The sequence below is a fragment of the Nicotiana tabacum genome, chromosome 19, assembly GCF_000715075.1.
Source record: "Nicotiana tabacum cultivar K326 chromosome 19, ASM71507v2, whole genome shotgun sequence".
In the NCBI taxonomy this organism is placed as follows: Eukaryota; Viridiplantae; Streptophyta; class Magnoliopsida; order Solanales; family Solanaceae; genus Nicotiana; species Nicotiana tabacum.
In genome coordinates, this window is record NC_134098.1 from 114,849,662 (window position 1) to 114,868,385 (window position 18,724).

An 18,724-nucleotide genomic window follows, 5' to 3' on the forward strand; every position below is an offset into this window, starting at 1 on the left:
TTAGAATGACAACTCTCAAAGTCATGACGAACACGCGACCACAAAGTCAGGACGACATATGTAAAAAGTCACTGTATACGAATACGGACGGACAAACTCACCGGTCGCTAAAAGCTTGGGCCCAAACTTTTGGAAAAAGGTCGGCCACCCACGAATTCTCACTGTGTGAGGCAAGATCTGGCTGACCCAATCGTGAATATCCACGACCAAATGAGGGGGCTCGGTCTCAGCTGAAGGAGAAAAGGACAGAACGGTTAGACTATGACCAAAACAAGCAAAATGAGCACTTAGTGAAAATACTTACGGGCGTAATTCCACGCATCAGGAAATCCATTTGCGTTCGCCACCACGTCATCAGACTTGGCGTAAAAGTAATTAAACCAGAATCGATGATTTGCTTTATTATCCATCTTTACTACCAAACTTTTTCCTCCACGATGGCGAAGGTGCAACATCGTCCCTCTATGGAAACTCGACGCGAAGAGATGTATCAGGTGGCGAAGAGAGACCCCGCAACTAGCCAATTCCGTGTACTTCATCAGCATGAGGATGAGCTTGTAGATATAAGGATAAAGCTGGGTCAGGCAGACGTCATAGTAGGGCAGAATTCCTCTACCAATGTAAGAATGGGAAAAGAGTAGCCCACATAGAATTGATATGTGTAGAAAGCGCAATATCCAGGGCGATGAATTTGCACCACATCGCATCCAGCCGGGACTAGATCAGTGTGGACTGGAATTTTGAACTTCGCCCTGAAATTAGCAAGAGCAGCTATGTCCATCTTGGACTCTACAGCCTCAGGATCATCCTCGAGCAGCTTTGAGAAGTCAGTTCTAGCCTTCTCGCTACGGGGAATTATTTCCTCCACCGTAGGAAAGCTTTCATCTTCTGCAACAATGGCAGCCCCATTGCCATAGGGGAGGCATGCGCACTACCAAAGGAACAGGGTCAGATATCCCCCCAGAATTGGAACATGCATTAACCATTTTGGTTTATGGATAGAGAGGATGTAAACGCAGAAGAGTCGAGTAGCAAGAACCACCGAAATCAGTGAAGGCAGGAGTATGAAGTAAGGTCAAAGAAAGCATAGATTCTGATTGAGGAAGAAGAAGATATGAGAATCCGATTTTTAGAATGCAAAGAGTGAATCGAAGGATTGAGTATCCCCGTTTATAAGAGTTAGGGCATCAATATCGAGGAAGCAAACCATCGTTGCCCAACTCAAGAATCGAAATGGTAGAAGCGCGGGAAACGATATAGGGTATCGGAAAAACGCGTAATAATGACGCATGATGATATGACGTCACTCCGAAACGATGTGACCCTAGGTTGTGGCTCACAGAAGGCCACGTTTCCTTCCCGTCCGAAGCGCTACTACTCGACCTGCTCGCATAAAACTTCTCAACCCTAACTAACAGAGTCCGCTCATCAAGGTCGCCCAGGGTCGACCTCAATAAGCGGAGGGACTAACTGTATGGGTCAAAATCTACCTCGGTAGAATTTAGCATGGAGCGGTATCATGAAAAGCGATATGGCCGAGGTCGATTAGTAGATAGCGGGGCTAGGAGCCGAGTAATCAATAACGACCAAGGTCGAGTATCAAAGGCAGTGCTAACGGCCAGTTTTTAGTAATAAAATATTCAGGAGAATATTCTTGGTGTATGTACTTTTAGGGTTGACTGGGGAATGACCCATATAAATAGAAAGAGAGATAGGGGGAAAAATATGTAACATTTACTGATAATAATACTATTTGAGAAGAAGACTTTCTCTCTAAAAAAGATACAAACACTATCTTTCTGAGAAGATTCGCTTACATATTATTCCACACTTTTCCATCATATTCGAGAATAGTTCCAATATTATAGTATATGCCTATCATTCGTCAATGTCAGAGAGAGGAATCATCCACCTCATTCTATATTGGGTGAATTATTTTCCTTATTTACGTTAATGCCATTTAATATTATTTCTTCTATTTGAGATTCGTCTATCATTAATGAATTGGAAACATTGAATGTGCCTTGCATTTAATCCTCCGCCAACACAATTTGATTTTTTTTGAGTTGACTAGTTATAAATCTGGGGATATTACTATTAATTAGGTTTAATCTTTTTTATATAAAATAAATTAGTTTAATTAAAAGTCTATATTTTTTGGTCAAACATATATACCTCATCTCACTTATTTATTAGAAATGTGCATACCTTGTTCGTACCGTTAGAATGATCAGTAGAGGGTAATTCTTACTGTTTGATGGCCATATAAGTGTGGTATAAGAATAGTCACAAAACATGAAAACTATTGAAGGATGAACTCTATATAACACACTAACAAAAGTCAAGACCTCAACGAAGCTAATTCTACAATTCTGTTATCTTTTGTAGGAAGTGTAGATAAAATAGCAAATCGTGCTGATAACGTATTAAAAAACTTAGCTCAAAGTAACAATATAAAACAAGAAAAAATAAGATACATAGAGAGATTTTTATTTTTTTCATGTATTCAAGTGTGTATAATGTGATGTCCGAACTCTCTATTTATTGAATGATATTGAGGTAATATTAGGGGATGTCATGAACATAATATTAATTATTGAGATCATTGGGGAATATCATGTAGTGGATTATGGAGGTTTAAGAGTTACAATAATAATAGTAAGAAGTAGTGCTAGGTTGAAAGAGAAAAGCAGTAGGAGTTACTTTTTTTTTTAGGAGTTCGGATGCATAATATAATATTTCATAACAAAAAATAACTTTTTGTTTTAGTAAATTCCCCCCAAATCCCCAACCCGCTACTCGGCTAACCGCATATCACTCTCCTCTGCCGCCTCTGTAGCTCCCAAACGCCACTTTCAATCAGGTAAATCTTCGTCTAATCTGTAAGCACAAATTGCTTCAACGCAAGAAACCTATAATCGCTCAATTCATATTTCTTTAACTTATTTGACTGATATTATCCTTCTTTCCTTTTTTTAAGATGTAATTTAGGAACTGGGAATTTTTTGAGATACGTTTTCTGCAACGTGGATAATGATTAGTAGATGTCTGTGAAATAGTAAATATTTAGTGGAATTTGATTTTAGGCTCAGTCATGACGATAATAGATTTTCCATGTATATGACATGGGTATGGATACTTCGTTTTAACCCTTCAAAATACACGGCAAAATGGCTAATAATTGAGAAAATTGGGTGGTGTACTTATCCATACTGATGCTGGATACATAGTTGCCCGCGAGTTCATATAACATAGTTTACAATTAACTCCAGTGCACTATTATTGTTTGAAGTTGTCAGATATTTATTCTTAACCTTCTTGGCAATGAAATGTGACGAGTCTAGGCTAGCGTCGAGGGAAAATGTTATCTGTATAGGGAAAGGGGGAAGTTTTGGTTCGCGTTTGGCGAGTTTCTGGTTTGTATTTGTGGTCTAATGAGAAGAAATGGTTAATACTGAAGGGAAAAGATCATTAAGGTAAACTTAAGTATCACAATTATCCTCTGGGACCTTCAACCTTCCCAAGCCCTGCTCCTTCAGGCCTCTTCAGAAACAATTATCCTTCATAGTGGAGGAATATTTTCTACTTTTTCCTTTTCCTTCATTTGTAATATAAGACCACCTCTAGGGGTGGCAAATGGGCTAGTTGGGCTGAAGTTGGGCGAGTCAAGGTAGGCTGAATAAATGAATGGGCTAATACCCAACCCTGCCCAAAGTTCATTTGGATCAAGTCCATACTCACGCTACTCCATGCTATAGAGGGCAATATGTTGTGAATTATATTGCGGTACCTCAAAAGTAGCCCAGTGTCCGTCCTTTTTTGCCAACAACAATTAGTTAAATACATTATTCGACGAGTTCTTTTAGTTCAAGTTTCAATATACTTTTTCTTAGGTTGTAAGAGTTATTCCTCTCACTTTTATGTCATTATCAAATACCTGTTGGTTTAATTATTGAAAAGATGTCTCGGTAATTAATAAACAATAAATAAAATTACAGCTGAAAATATTAAAATGATTTACAGGTAATATGAGTAAATGTTTCAGAATATCCAGGGCAGCCAAAAAGCATTAGCTCCAAAGAAATTATTTTATCCAACTCAAAGTTGAAGAAGGAATATTACTAACTGGATTCTTATGATACGTACATGATATAATATTCCATCCTTTCCCAGTTATTATTAGGAACGCGTAAATTGTTTGCCATTATGAATCTGATCATGTTCTTTACCCCTTAACTTAATTATGAATTATTAAGAAAATGTTGTTTGTATAAGCAATGAAACATCCAAGGTTAAAACAGGAAATACAATTTTATTCAAGTCTGTCCACCTTTAAACCAACAACAACCCAATATAATCCCACATGTGGGGTCTGGAGAGGGTAGTGTGTACGCAGACCTTACCCCTACCCTGGGGTAGAGACTGTCCACCTTTAAACCAAATACATATTTTGGGTTGTATACAGGATATTCTATTTTTAATCCAATGAACCAAACAAGGTAATAAGATTGAATAATCCAAGGGATTATCAGGATAACTTTGTCTGCGAACCAAACGAACCCTAAGATTGAGCATTTCCATATGTCAAGGTTGGGCATCATCATGGGTCCATTTGGGCTGATGATTTGTGATGAGCTAACTTGGGCTAGCCCAAAATAGCCCATCTTCCATCTTCAAAACTGTGCCAGCCTAAATCCATTAAAATTTGTGCGGGTTTGGGCGGGTCAAATGGGTTTCGGTTAGTTTTGCCACCCCTAACCACCTCCCACGGGTTTGGGCCAGTGTGTGAAGGCTGGACCACAAGAAGGGATTTGGCATCAGTGACACAGAATGTGAAACACCTTCTACTCCTTTTAACAACTTTTTATGGTATGTTTGCCATTTTGCATTTATATTATGCAACTTGTTTGAATGAAGAAGAATGCCCCATTTAGATGGACTCAGTGCTTAAGTGTTTCATCTAAGGTAGCCATGCACTTGCAATATGCGCACATGCTTGAATATATATCTTTGTTGAGTGTTTATATGGGATGTATGCTCGAATATTAACTTTCACAGCACACACAATAATCTTATTTTTTCTTCTTTTGATTGGTGATACTAAATAATCTGGATTGAGGTGAGGACTGAAATGATGCAGGAACATAGGATATGATGATGGATGCTCAAACGCAAGAAGCATTATCCCCTCCTCAAGTGAAAGCCACACTCCGCCTTGGAACAGAAACACACTCTGTCGAGGTTTGTAAAGGGATTCTTTCTGAGCAATTGATCTCTATGAAAGAGCAAAGCATGACTATACTGAAGGACTACATTACCAAGCATAATGTTCCAAATGAGGTCCCTGATGAACCAGAAGAATTTTCTTCAGAAGATGATGGTGAAATTTCTGAGGAGCCCTCTGTAAAATCCAAGAAGCGCAAGTAAATCTATTTTCTCCTTTTATGCTTATGTCATTGTAGGTTTTCCTATTTTTATGATGGCTATTAACACTCTTACATGGTGAAATTGTAGTTGAAAAAGATGTTGAATTAATTTCCAGTTACTATAATTTGAGATCAGGGGAACTGTTTGAGTAGTTTATGAGAGTGAGATGTGAATGCTTGGTGAAAGTTCTGCTTTCTCTTTAATTTGACAATATTTCATTCGAATGGAGTGTAACATAGGCCTTTCTGTTTGTTAGAACTTGTAATGTTTTGAAGATTGTATTCGTACGTCATATCTGTCTTTTTAAATGATTGATCAAAAGTGATTACGATGTTATGGTTGTGGACAATTTCCTCATTTCTGACTCTATTTCATCTGTTTCTCCCCTGCTACCAAATGTACGAAGACCAAATTGGTCCGTGCAATGTGTTTCTTGGGTAAAAACATTTATAATGGGTAGACACCAATTTCAGTTCTACCGTATAATAACTACTGTTGAGTTTCACCTTTCAGAAAGCAAAACTTTCTTTACAAACATATCTTAGGACGAAAGAACACAGAAGTTCTGCTCAGGCTAGCAGCAAACTATACTGCAACCTAGCCATAGAGAGCACTTTCATACCATTTGGAATTCACTCATAGTCTTTGAAACAACTGATGGATACTCATCAGCATCATATGCAGAATTCACCTGGGTATTCTCATACTTCTCTTCATCATCCCAGACTGCATATGCTTCCTCTCCATGGATAGCATAATCTCCAATTTGCAACACCTCTTCCTCCAACCTAAGAGGCACAATCAACTTGATGAACAAGCAGACCAAGCTTGTCATGACAATATTTAGACATACGATGAATCCGATTCCAGCTAGTTGAGCTCCCATTTGACGTAGCCCAGCTGAGGTCCGGCCTGTCTGCAGACCGTAGGCTAGGCCGATATACCTTTCCCATCCAGGTACAAGGTAAAATAGCCGACAGAGCTTTGGCACAGCGAAAAAACCAGTGAGAATACCTCCTAAAATTCCAGCTAGGGCATGGGTATGAAAGACGGCAAAAGTATCGTCGACATGCCTTAAGAACTTGATCTTCTTGTGAAGGACTGTCATTGTGTACCACGGTACACTTCCTGAAGTTAAGCCCATCAGGATGGCCGCCCAACATTGAACAACTCCTGTATTAGGTGAATGTACCGGTTAGTCTGGATCTGGAATGGAGAAAAAAATCTCTCGAGTCTATCTTGGATTTAAGTTATGTGTACGGATAGCAGGTTATTACTCTATATTCTAGGTTCGCATATTCATTATATACTGTCAGTGTACAAAATTTAAACTTATCTAAGGCAACGGAGAACACACCTGCACCAGGGGTGATGCAAACAAGGCCAGTGATCATGCCGTTAACAGCTCCGATTACAGAGGGTTTGCCAAAGACAGACATGTCTAGGACCAGCCAGGTAAGGAGGCTGGTGGCAGTGCAGACATGTGTATTCAATACGGCTAGCGAGGCGTCGGTGCTAGCTGTATAAGGTGCTCCACCATTGAACCCAGTCCAACCCATCCATAAAAGGCCAGCGCCGGCCAGCATCATCAGAATGTTGTTTGGTGGAAACCTCTCTCTGTCTTTGTCCAGTCTCGGCCCTACCTGTTAAGATTAGTATTGCCATGGAATGTTCCAAGTCTTGATCAGGATAAAAAGATCACCTCAAAGTAAGATTCTGAATAATCTAGGGAGAGTTGAAACTTTCAAGATTAATACTCCAGTTTAAAGAACTATTTTATAATATGATTATATAAGGTGCGCCTCTCTATCTTCGTAAGGTAGAAGTAAGTTCTGCGTACACACTACCCTCTTCAGACCCTACTTGTCGGATTACATTGGGTTTGTTGTTTGTTTGTTATTATGAAAGGTGTATGAATTGATTATAGATTAAACCTGTCTGAAACTCACTTTTTTTCCCTTCAAATCTACTGCTATTTATAAAGTCTATGTCATTATTCTTTAATTATTTTTTCAATTTTTTCAGATACAAAGTGGATGGTATTTGTGCTTTTTTTTTTATTTGGGTAGTTTCAATATCATAGCGTTATTTTACACAAAACACATCAGCCATAACTTAAGTGAAATCAAGTGTCTATCTGGTAATTTAAGTCTTATGCTTATTTTATGTCCATTTGTCAAGCACCAAGCTATAATATTTACCGGAATACATCTGGGATTATTTGCTTTTAACATGAAAAACTTTATCATATATTAACCAAACTAGAAAGTTATGAGAACATCAACTTTTGAAAAACGGATAGAAAGGGGGAGTTAAGTCCATGGTCTTGCGTTAAATTAATTACTTACCCAATAAGCCGCAGTGAAACCAGCTACACCAGAAGAAAGATGAATAACATAGCCTCCCGCAAAATCAATCACTCCTAGCTTGGACAGCCACCCTTCTGGACACCAAATGCTAAATGCCCCAATAGTATACGAAAAAGTATGCCACAAAGGCACGAACAACATCCAAGCTATAAAATTCATCCTCCCAAGAAGCGCCCCAGCGATCAAGATTGGCGTAATCGCCGCGAAAACGAATTGAAAAAACACCATACTTGCTGTGGGTAAGTACCCCAAGAATGCTTGTCCGAGAAGGTACTTCTCGTCCAAGGCAACATACGGTTTTCCCCAAAAGGCTACAAGCTTGTCACCAAATGACATCCCGTAGCCCCATCCTACCCAACATATGAGAACAGAAGCAAAGGCATAGAGTGCCATGAATGCTGAATTGATTGCCCATTTTTTCTTTACCATGCCACCATAGAGGATGACCAAGCCGGGCACACACTGGAGCCCGACTAAGGTGGCAGCCGTGAGCTGCCACCCGTTGTCACCTTTATTCATCCATTCTGGACTTGCCTCATCTGGTGCTAGATTTGAGGGAAGTCCCATAAGTGATAGTGTCCCTTGCAAGAGCTCGATTCAACTGCTATGAGCTTAAATGAAGCAATGTGATCGATAAGAGTTCATATAACAGATTGCATGCATCTTGATTGAGATTGGGGTATAGTTGTTATTGTTGTAATGAAGCAACAATAAGCGAGAAATATAACAATGAGATTGAACTTTGAAGCTAATGTTATGTTCAGCTAGGGTTTAAAAAGTTTTCTTTAGTCGTTCTTTTTAATTGACAACTATTACGATTTAGAATATGATAGAGATAGTGACTGTCCAAAAAATGGGCAAATGGCTTTCGGTTGTCAGAGTTTCATAGGAATATTGTGTCTGTGTCTTTTCTCCAAGAATGTAAGTGATATGTCATTGCCGGCTTTGGTAGCTAGTTGGCCTGCTCTCGGCATTGTTTCAGTACGTATTATTGTAAGTGTACGTCAAAAGGAAAATCAACAAACAGAAGGCCACAAAAAAATTCAAGAAATTAAAGAATATGAAATTCTGAAAATTAAATTCGATAATCATCTTCCTTTTTGATGGTTTTTCTGAAATAGAAACGTTTTATTATCGTGTATATTACTCAATGTAGAAAGTATTAGTGAAGCAATTCCCAAATCATTTTTCTTAAAATTTCCATTGCTCAGAAACAAAAAAGCTGCTAAATATTGGTTGAACTCCTTTTAATTTTTTTTTTTTAAAAATAGTGTGCATCGGCTCATGACTATCTCCAAATCTCCATCATCTTTTTTCTTCTTTTGCGTTTTTTCCCTTAAGTTTTTGTCTCATTCTTACATTTTTCATATTTATTTATCTTTAATTTTCTAAAGCAGCTACCTCTCTACTACTTATGATTCTTTCTGTTATATTATTTTGATCCTTGTGAGGACGGAGATGGAAGCACCCTGCTGGCTAATAGTAAAAGCGGCAAAACTCTGCGCTTTCTTCTAAATAAATATGCAATTTTGACGAAGTCAAATTTAATTATTAAACGAGACCATGTTCCTTCTCTTTTTGTCCTTTTTAATTCATTACTAGAAAATTCCCCAAAAAAAGTTCGGATCGAAATCTGTCGAAGAGTAAACCGTCCAAGAAACCGTCCATATTCGGTTGGAAAGGGCCAAAATAATGTTTCCTTTTTAAAAAAAAAAAAAATAATTAAACCGTCCAAATTTGGTCGATTATCGCCAAAACCCGGGAACTACAATTTATTCCGACTGAAATCGGTCGGTATATAGTCAAACTTTAATTTTGTGTAGATAATAAAAGATAAATTAAATAATCTTGACAATTTCCAACCGAAATCGGCCGGATAATTAAACCTGAAAAATATTTTTCAGTTTAGCGATTAATTTCAGGTATTGAAGTCAAACTTTGGTCAAACATGAATAAATATATAAATCATATTTAAATTATAAAAATAATTAGAATTTTTGACCGACATCGGTTAGAATCTTGTTTTAAGTTTATATTTATTTTATTTCTCCAGTTTTTCGACCGACTCTGGTCAATATATTAACTTATTAGCATTATTTATGATGTAGTATTATATATTCCGGCCGAAGTCAGTTGGTATCGTTTGGTAAGAATTGGTCAATATTTCATAATTATTCAAAATTTACATTCAAGCTTAATACAATTATTATCCTAAAGAAAAATATAAAACCATTGTTTTTTAATACAAAGAAAAAACATACTAAAATAATTTTTTTATCTTTAAAATAATACAAATAATTTGTTAGTGTTTAGATGTCGTGGAGACAGACACTCGATCGCTTAGACATTTGACCTAAAAGATTTACTTACGAACTCAATAATTCTGATCATCTAGTCACATAAACTCAAGAATGATTCATAGTCTATATCAAATAAAGTAATTGATGTTTTATCCTATGTTCGAGTAGAATTGGTTCACCAATTAAGATCAACTCAAGTTCTCGAACGGACTACTGCTCACGTATAAGAAAAAGGCATGCAAGTGCATCAAAATATAACAAAAAACTATAAATTGTATTCATTAATTTGAGTACGAATTGAAATTATCGAAGACACAAAATTACTAAGGCATATTGTACCATCTCTTACTGAAATACTACCATAGGCAATTAGGCATATTACTGTGAGCAATTACGTCATGCAATTCCACTAAATCATATGCGATTTATCCAAAATTTATAAAATAAATAAAGTAGAATTGATGAAAAATGTTACATTCAACTTTCACATATCTCTGTGTGGATTGTCTCGCATATATTTTTTTTCGCACTCCCATATGTTATGACGAAGTTCAAAGTCAAAAATACTAGTGCCACTTTCATTCTAGAAATTTTTACAAATATACTATCCCTCCACCCCCCCCCCCCCCCCCCGCGTTTCTCTCTCCACCCCCCACGTATCTTCAATAATTCCCTCCATTAATGCCTATTTTCACTCTTCTTCAAAAATCTCTCTACATTTTTTCACTCTTCTTCAAAAATCCCTCTCCATTTTTATAGATTCAAGCTCTAAATACTCTACCACACACCTCCATTAACGCCTGTTGCTTGCTTAACTTTCAATGAAGAAGAAAATACTTTCGAAAATCAGCCCTAATTCCAGTAAGAGAGCAGCAGTTCCACCATTGACAGCCATTAAAAAGTTTTGAAGCTTTGAATTCGAATTTGAGTTTTCAAAAATCATTATTTGTTTGGATTGGGTGTTGTTGCAAACAACTGGAAATATTGTTTGGAGTTTATATCTTAATTTTGAGGGTGTTTTGGTGAAGATTAGACTTGATTTTGGCTGAATTTCAGATTGAAACTCGAAGAAGAAGAAGAAGACATGACATACATTATACTTACGAAATTGTAGTAAAATTGTATAAAAATTGTATTCTGTTATTTATATATATTTTTTATTTAAATATTGTATGAAAGTTGAACAATATTGTATAAATTTTTTATTTAAATTGTATGATATTGTAGTTGTATATAACTGGGTAGAAATAATATATGAAAGTTGTAGATAAGTTGTATAATATATAATTAGTTGTATGAAATTTATTTTTACTATGTATAAATCAGATACAAAATATACAAAAGACATATTGTATAAAATTTGTATAAAAATTATATTTAAGTTGTATGATATTGTAGTTGTATATAACTGGGTAGAAATAATGTATGAAAGTGTAGATAACTTGTAGATAAGTTGTATAATATATAATTAGTTGTATGAAATTTATTTTCACTATGTATAAATCAGATATAAAATATACAAAAGACATATTGTATAAAATTTGTATAAAAATTATATTTGTGTAATAAGAAATAGTGTCAAGAATAGAGAAGTGGCTGAATCTGAAGCCATTTTCATCTATTTTCTTATAAAATTGAAACTTCTTTTGTGAACTTTAAAAGTGTGTATTGGTACTGATTTTTGACTTGTTTATTTATAGAGAAAATATGAAAATGTGAACAGACTAATTTTAAGTGTGAAATTGAGGCGCTGGATATTTGGTGATTGGTATTATAATCTGATTCAATATTTTATCCTTATTAGTGTTCTCCGTAAGATGAGGGCCACTGGAGGTGGTGAGAAGAAGAAATGAAACCTGTATCCTTGGTTGATATCAAAGAACCCAGTTAGTTAATTCACTAGCTTTTATGTTTGCAATGTATTTTTGTTTTCAAGAACGAAGACTTGTGACTAAAAGTTTCCGATTTATGTTCCATGAATATTCTGGAATTAGTGACATTTTAGATATTTTTTTCCAAAAAGACAAAGATGTTGATATTGAGAAGCTGGTTATTATTGATTTACGTATAGGAAGATTATCGTATATTAAGGGGGAAGAAAAATAAGGAAAGAGAAGAGGGGAGAAAAAAGGAAAAGAGTGTAACTAAATCACTTGATTAAAGGCACAAATAATGGATTGGGGGCCTTTTAAGGTAAATTGTATATATTTTGTAACTAAAATGTGTTTAGATCGGATAAATACCAAAATATAAATATTTTTTGTAATAATATTTTAAATAGTGTATATCAATTTAAAAAAACCTTCATTCTATCGTTGGTAAAGTTCAAAGGGATAAACAAGACCCTCCTAATTTGATATCTTAAAAGCCCAATATTCCTAACGATCCATTGATCCTTAAATTGCTTCTATTCATCTTTAACTCTCCACTAAAGTTATCCGATTAGTTCGTTGAAAACTTTATTTTATTTTTCATTATTTGGTCCAACCTACCTATTTTATTTATTGGCCAAATAGATAGACAACCCCTTAAAGTTAAACACTTCTAACTAAGACTTTTTCCCATCGGACATTTCAACCCAACAAAAATGTGTTTATTAAACACAAATGTAACAATTCCAAACCAACACGCGTGAATCTCACTCTCCTTTAAAGTGGCAGACTAGACTAATAGAAAAATTACATGCCAGCAACCAAAAAGAAAAAAAGAGACAAAATTTAGAGAAAAAAATCTGACAAAAAATAAGAAAGAGAAAGGAGGTGGTCGCCGGGAAACCATCACCTGCAGAAAGGAGCTGTGTCTGCTACATTTTTTTGCATCATTCTTTTAGATTTTTATCAAAGATGAAGAAGAAAAGGTCAGATTTGAAAAAAAGAAGGCGTGGCCGGATCCGAAGGAGAAGGTGTTGGAATCTAAGCGGCAGAATCTGAAGAAGAAGAAGTTGGTGATTATGGTGGTCGCCGCCTGGGTCTGAAAAAGGCCGCATCAGTATTTCCGAAATCTCAACCTTTCGTTTTTTCAATCTCCATTACTCAATTGGGTGTTTGTGAATTTTATTGAAATCAACGGGGTTCTCATTAACCAGGCAAATCTTTCATTTATTTGAGGTAGATTTAAGTTTCACTTTTGCTCGTGAAAAATAAAGGATGGTAATTAAAACTGATTCTCTGTCTTCCTGTGTTTTTACCTCTTCTTCTTAACCTTTTCAATCCAAGAAGACTCGCTTGGTATGTACTCTGCTATGCTTATTTTCCTCCTTTGTTTCCTTAATGTTTTTCAGTATTTTGGGTCTTTTACTTGCAAGAATGTTGCTGCTTCCCGTTGCTAGCTTTCGGTGAGTGCTTATATTTTGTCTCTTGTTGCTTTAGCGATTGCTATTGTTATAAACACTTTACGTTTGTATTAGCTTCCTGTTACAAAAATGGTGTTTCCCGGAAGAGTGTTGGTGGCAGAAGGATGAAGAAGAAGAAGGTTGGTGTGGGCAATGGCAGAAGGGTACTGACGGGAGATTAAAAAAAGGTTCTTAAGGAAAAAAGACGAAAATATTATCATTTGATTCAATTCACGCGCTTAAGGAAGGTAAGAAACACTTCTTTTGCCATGTCAGCGTATGGTGTTCCCAGGTACACTGTTGTTAGTATTTGAGTGTTCAACAGGAACAAGCCATATATATATTTGGCTTTATTTATTTTATTTCATTAGCATTTCAACCAGAAGTATTCACAAGCTTTTTATAAAGAAGGGGAGGGTTGCCTTACCTTGACAACTTGCTTTCTGGTGATGTAATTATTTGATGCAATAATCGTACTTAGGGGGTGTAGATAGGTCGAGTCGGTTCAGATTTTTCAATTATCAAACCAAATTAATGGTGTCGGGTTTTTAAATTTATAAACCAAACCAAACCAACAAAGTCAAGTTTTTCAATCTCGATTTTTCTCGGGTTTTTCGGATTTTTTCGGGTATTCGGGTTTTTTTCCGGTAAAGTCTTCATAGCATAAAATATATAACTTGTACTCCAAATATTTCTTAAGTCCTAGTAAAATACAACTATATAATGTATTTTCCAAGAAACTAACACAATAATATGAGATAAGTCATAACATTATACTAAAATATTCAATAACAAAGATAAAATAATAAAATTACATAAAACAAATATTGCTAATTAATAAGCCATAATAAAAATTAACATAATCTAAAAATACTATATAGGTTATGCTAAAATAAGTATAGCTAATGAGTACTAATATTAATTACATAACTAAGCACTAAAAAGTGAGTGTTGGAAAACACTTGTAAAAGAGTGAGTGTTGGGAAATACTTGTGTGAACGCTTTCTTTGGAGTGATCTTGTGAGGTTATTCTCTTGAGGTATTTGAGATTAATTAGAGTATTTACTCTAATTTTGTACTCACTTTTGTACTATTGTTTGTATTGTAAAATTGCTCCTCTCCGCTTGTGAACGTAGATCACTTTGACCGACCCACGTTAAATTTGTGCCTTTCTTTATCTGCTTTAATTACTGCTATTATAAACTTATATCTTCTTTTTTATTATCATTATAACGTTGTTTGGCTAAATTCCGCACTACCCGTGTTCTCGATCCTAACAAATTATTTGGCTTTATCGGGTTTTGTTTGAGTAGTCAATATGACTCTAACAAAGACTTATGTTGAGAAATTTGATCGAAGTGTAAATTTCGGAATGTGGCAATTAAAGATGAAAGATATCCTAATTCAAGACAGCTTAGATTTGGCACTGCAAGGAAAGGAGAACAAGCCAGATAAAATGACGGACGAGGAGTTTGTCGTCATAGACAAAAAGGCAAAAGAAGGTATCATTTTAAATCTTTCAACTGAGGTTTTGCGTGGAGTTGCCGCAAAAAGCTCAGCCAAAGACATATGGGAAAAGCTGAAAACCCTGTATTTGAAAAGAACAGTAAAAAACATGCTTTATGTTGACTTGAGCAGTTTTGGTTTTGATGATTGACAAAGGAACACATGCATGAACCAGGTCCATGGATAGTGTACACAGGTGACAGACAGAGTCAAGCAAAAGGCATGCACGTGAAATAGGTAAGTATAAGTGGTTATTTCTGATAATCCCTGAACGAAAAGGTCGCATATTTCATAAGGAGCAGGACTCCTTACTTGAAGAGAACTCTATCCAAGATAAGGGAATAGTTAGAAGTTGAAGTCGACTAGAACTATTCCACCAAGAAAGAGTAAAGCATTAGAACTCTAGTTAATCTTTATTTACTAACTCTATATATATCAGTTGTGTTCTCTTTTACAGATGATGCACACATACTGAAGTTAAACACGAATTGAGAGCAAAATAGCAAGGCATTTTGTGAGCAATTCCTGCGAGATTTAAGAGTGCGATCCTGAAGCTACATGAATCAGATTGAAGAACCAACTCCATAAAGAGTTTTATGTGTCTTTCTTTATTTCTAGTTCAAAGTGTAGTAGGCGTTTTGAGTTGTACCTTTCAACTTTCTTAGAAGCAAATTATACTAGGTACCTGAGTTGTATCTTTCAAGTTAGAGTTAACTTGAAGTAGTCATAACAGCCTGTGACGTGTTGCTATAAGGGTTAGAGTTAATCCTTAAGTATGTAAGAGGTTATAAACTCTAGTTGTATTATTCAAGTTAGAGTTAACTTGAAGCAGTCGCAACAGCCTGTGGCTGGTTACTACTAAGGTTAGAGGTAATCCTTAAGTTTACAAGAGTTTGTAAACTTTATTGTTGGCTCAGAGTTATAGTGAAGTGTTTGGAAAAAATCTTACTGGGTAGTAGGTCGTGTTTTTTTACCTTTTGAGCATGGTGTTTTCCACATAAAATCCTTGTGTTCTTTACTTTCTGCATTATTTATTTCACAATTATAGTATAAGAAATACATAGAAGAACCAGGTCCTTCGATAATTTAGTGCACGCGAAAATTGGGCACCACACAAATCACCCCCTCTTGTGTGCTATTGAAGTATAAAACATCACTTTACCTAAAGAAAAAACTCTAGACTTTTCGTATGACAAAAGGTACCTCTATATTTATACATCTCGATACTTTCGATTCTTTTATTATGGATTTGAGTAACATAGATGTTGAATCAAAGATGAGGATCAAGCCGTGTTATTGCTTGTTTCCTTACCTCAATTATTTAAACATATAAGAGACACTATACTTTATGAAAAGGATGATATCTCTTATAAAGATATCAAATCTATTTTGAAATCAAAAGAACAAATAGATAGAGATATTACCGGAAACTAGCGGGAACCAAGGGGAATGCTTGTTTATAAGAGGTAGATTCAATAGGAAAGATTCAAGTAGCTGGGGGCCTAAATCAAGGTCAAGATCCAGATACAGAAATTTCATGTGCAAATATTATCACAAAAATACCACATTATTTATGAATGCTTTAAGTTAAAATATAAAGAAAAGCATACAGAGAAGAAAATTGAGCACAAAAATATTGACGCTGGCGAAGCAAGTGTAGCTGCTGATGAGACTGAACGAAATATATTTTTAGCAACTAATAATAGTTTCAAATCTAACAATGAGTGAATTTTGGATTCGGGTTGTTCTTATCATATGTATCCCAATCGGGATTTGTTTACCACATATGAATCTGTTGAATGTGGAGCTGTCTTGATGGGTAATAATGTTGCCTGCAACGTTATTGGTAAAGGTTCAGTCCGAATCAGAATGCACGATGGTGCGGTGAGAACTCTCACCAATGTTAGACATGTTCCTGACTTGAAGAAAAATCTCATCTCTTTGGGCACTCTAGAATCTCTTGGGTGTAATTATACAGGTGAATGTGGTGTTTTGAAAGTTTCCTGTGGTGCTCTTGTAGTCATGAAAGTACGCAGATATGGTACATTGTATATTATATTGGGATCTACTGTTACAGGTTCTGCTGCAGTTTCAATATCAGATAAATCAGATTCTGACATTACCAAATTTTGACATATGCGATTGGGGCATATGAGTAAAAAAAGTCTTTTCATCCTCAGCAAAATAGGTCTCTTGTGTGGCCAAAGTACCGAAAATATGGAGTTATGTAAACACTGTGGGTTTGGGAAGCAATTTCTGGTGCTGATTCAACCAAGTAGTTGATTGCAATGAATGAAAAAATTGAGTCTCTCCACAAGAATGGTACTTGGTCTCTTGTGAAGCCGCCATCAAGAAAGAGAATTGTTGGTTGCAAATGGATCTTCAAGAAAAATAATGGCATTCCAGGGGTTGATGGTGCCAGGTACAAGGAACGATTAGTTGCAAAGGGCTATAGTCAGGTACACGGAGTTGATTTTAATGATATTTTCTCACATGTTGTTAAACATAGCTCTATTCGTATCTTGCTTGCCTTAGTTTCCATGTATGATTTGGAAAGCTACATTACAACACATAGTAGCTTTATCTATGGTTGAAGGGTCTATTTGCTGAATTCAATTTACACCAAGATGATATTATCATTTTCTGTGATAGTCAAAGTATCATTCACTTGACTAAAGACCAGATGTATCATCAAATGACGAAGCATATTGATATCAAGTACCATTTTATCCGGAAAAGCATTGCTGATGAAAAAGGTCTCTGTTCAAAAGATCAACACTAGAGAAAATACTACTGACATGTTTATAAAGCCTCTTCCAGTTGGCAAGTTGCTTGAACTTGATTGCTATTTATGAAGAATGATTTAGCCTATATGGGCTTTTGTGGAGAGGGTGGAGCAAATTTACTATATTAGCCAAAATTAGGCTAAGGTGAAGATTTATAATATATTTTGACTAGTGGGGTCCATCTCATATAGGCATAAGCCTATTTGCGCCTATTTGCAAGAAGAGATGACTGCAATATTTTTTCCTTGGAGCCAAAGTATGCATTGCATGGCAGAGATTATTTGATCAATTTTCTTTTCCTTTTATTAGTGCTTCTAAGAGAGTGAGTGTTGGAAAATACTAGTGTGAACCCTTTCTTTGGAGTGATCTTGTGAGGTTATTCTCTTGGGGTATTTGAGATTAATTAGAGTATTTACTCTAATTTTGTACTCTCTTTTGTACTCTTCTTGGTATAATAAAATTACTCCTCTCCGCTTGTGGACGTATGTCACTTTGACCGAACCATGTTAAATTTGTGCCTTTCTTTATCTGCTTTAATTACCGCTGTTATCAACTTATATTGTCTTTGTTATTATCGTTATAACGTTGTTTGACTAAATTTTGCACTATCCGTGTTCTCGATCCTAACATATATTTTTCTACACAAAAAGCAAAAAAAAAAAAAAAATTCTCTAACTTGTCATCATTTGACAAAATTGAAGCAAGCAATGACTCTGAAAATTGTAAGTGAAGTTTCTAAGCCTAATAGTATGAGAATATTCAAATTGAAGCAAGCAATGACTCTGAAAATTATAACTAAATATTTTGAGCTAATATCTTCAACTGGCTTAACCTCTCATATAATAGATAATATGTCAAAAACTACAGTATTGATGATCACGTATAGTTCTAGATCACCATCTTCAAATTGATAGAAATAATTTTGAGCACATAAAATATGCAAATCATATAATATTATAACTTGAAAAAGTTTCCAATTTTAAAACATCGATAGACTATCAAAAA

General features: G+C 35.5%; 1 protein-coding gene and 2 long non-coding RNA genes across 4 annotated transcripts; 2 read left to right on the plus strand and 1 right to left on the minus strand.

Moving 5' to 3' along the window:
* Nucleotides 1-2,623: 2,623 nt before the first annotated feature.
* On the plus strand, nt 2,624-5,679 carry LOC107782008 (uncharacterized). The gene is made up of 2 exons (XR_001647135.2): nt 2,624-2,863; nt 5,141-5,679. It is a non-coding gene; the product is annotated as an uncharacterized LOC107782008 (long non-coding RNA).
* A 106-nt stretch (nt 5,680-5,785) lies between these two features.
* LOC107782009 (ammonium transporter 2 member 4-like) lies at nt 5,786-8,637 on the minus strand. Its single transcript, XM_016602842.2, has 3 exons — nt 7,776-8,637; nt 6,785-7,070; nt 5,786-6,600 (listed from the first exon to the last, which is right to left on the minus strand). The coding sequence occupies exons 1-3, from the start codon at nt 8,361-8,363 to the stop codon at nt 6,044-6,046; spliced, it is 1,431 nt and encodes a 476-aa protein (XP_016458328.1). The 5' UTR covers nt 8,364-8,637; the 3' UTR covers nt 5,786-6,043.
* Nucleotides 8,638-12,566: 3,929 nt separating this feature from the next.
* On the plus strand, nt 12,567-15,936 carry LOC142173279 (uncharacterized). 2 transcript variants are annotated; one of them, XR_012702901.1, is made up of 3 exons: nt 12,609-13,245; nt 13,377-13,430; nt 13,503-15,936. It is a non-coding gene; the product is annotated as an uncharacterized LOC142173279 (long non-coding RNA). The 2 variants fall into 2 exon arrangements; XR_012702900.1 differs by having other exon boundaries at nt 12,567-13,430.
* Nucleotides 15,937-18,724: the final 2,788 nt, after the last annotated feature.

What these genes read in the sequence shown, in the direction of transcription:
- LOC107782009 (XM_016602842.2), bottom strand. Translation starts at nt 8,363, where the DNA reads ATGGGACTTCCCTCAAATCTAGCACCAGATGAGGCAAGTCCAGAATGG. An exon ending in GTTTCACTGCGGCTTATTGG is followed by an intron (nt 7,071 to 7,775) that starts GTAAGTAATTAA and finishes TAATCTTAACAG; the next exon opens with GTAGGGCCGAGACTGGACAA. An exon ending in TTGCATCACCCCTGGTGCAG is followed by an intron (nt 6,601 to 6,784) that starts GTGTGTTCTCCG and finishes CACCTAATACAG; the next exon opens with GAGTTGTTCAATGTTGGGCG.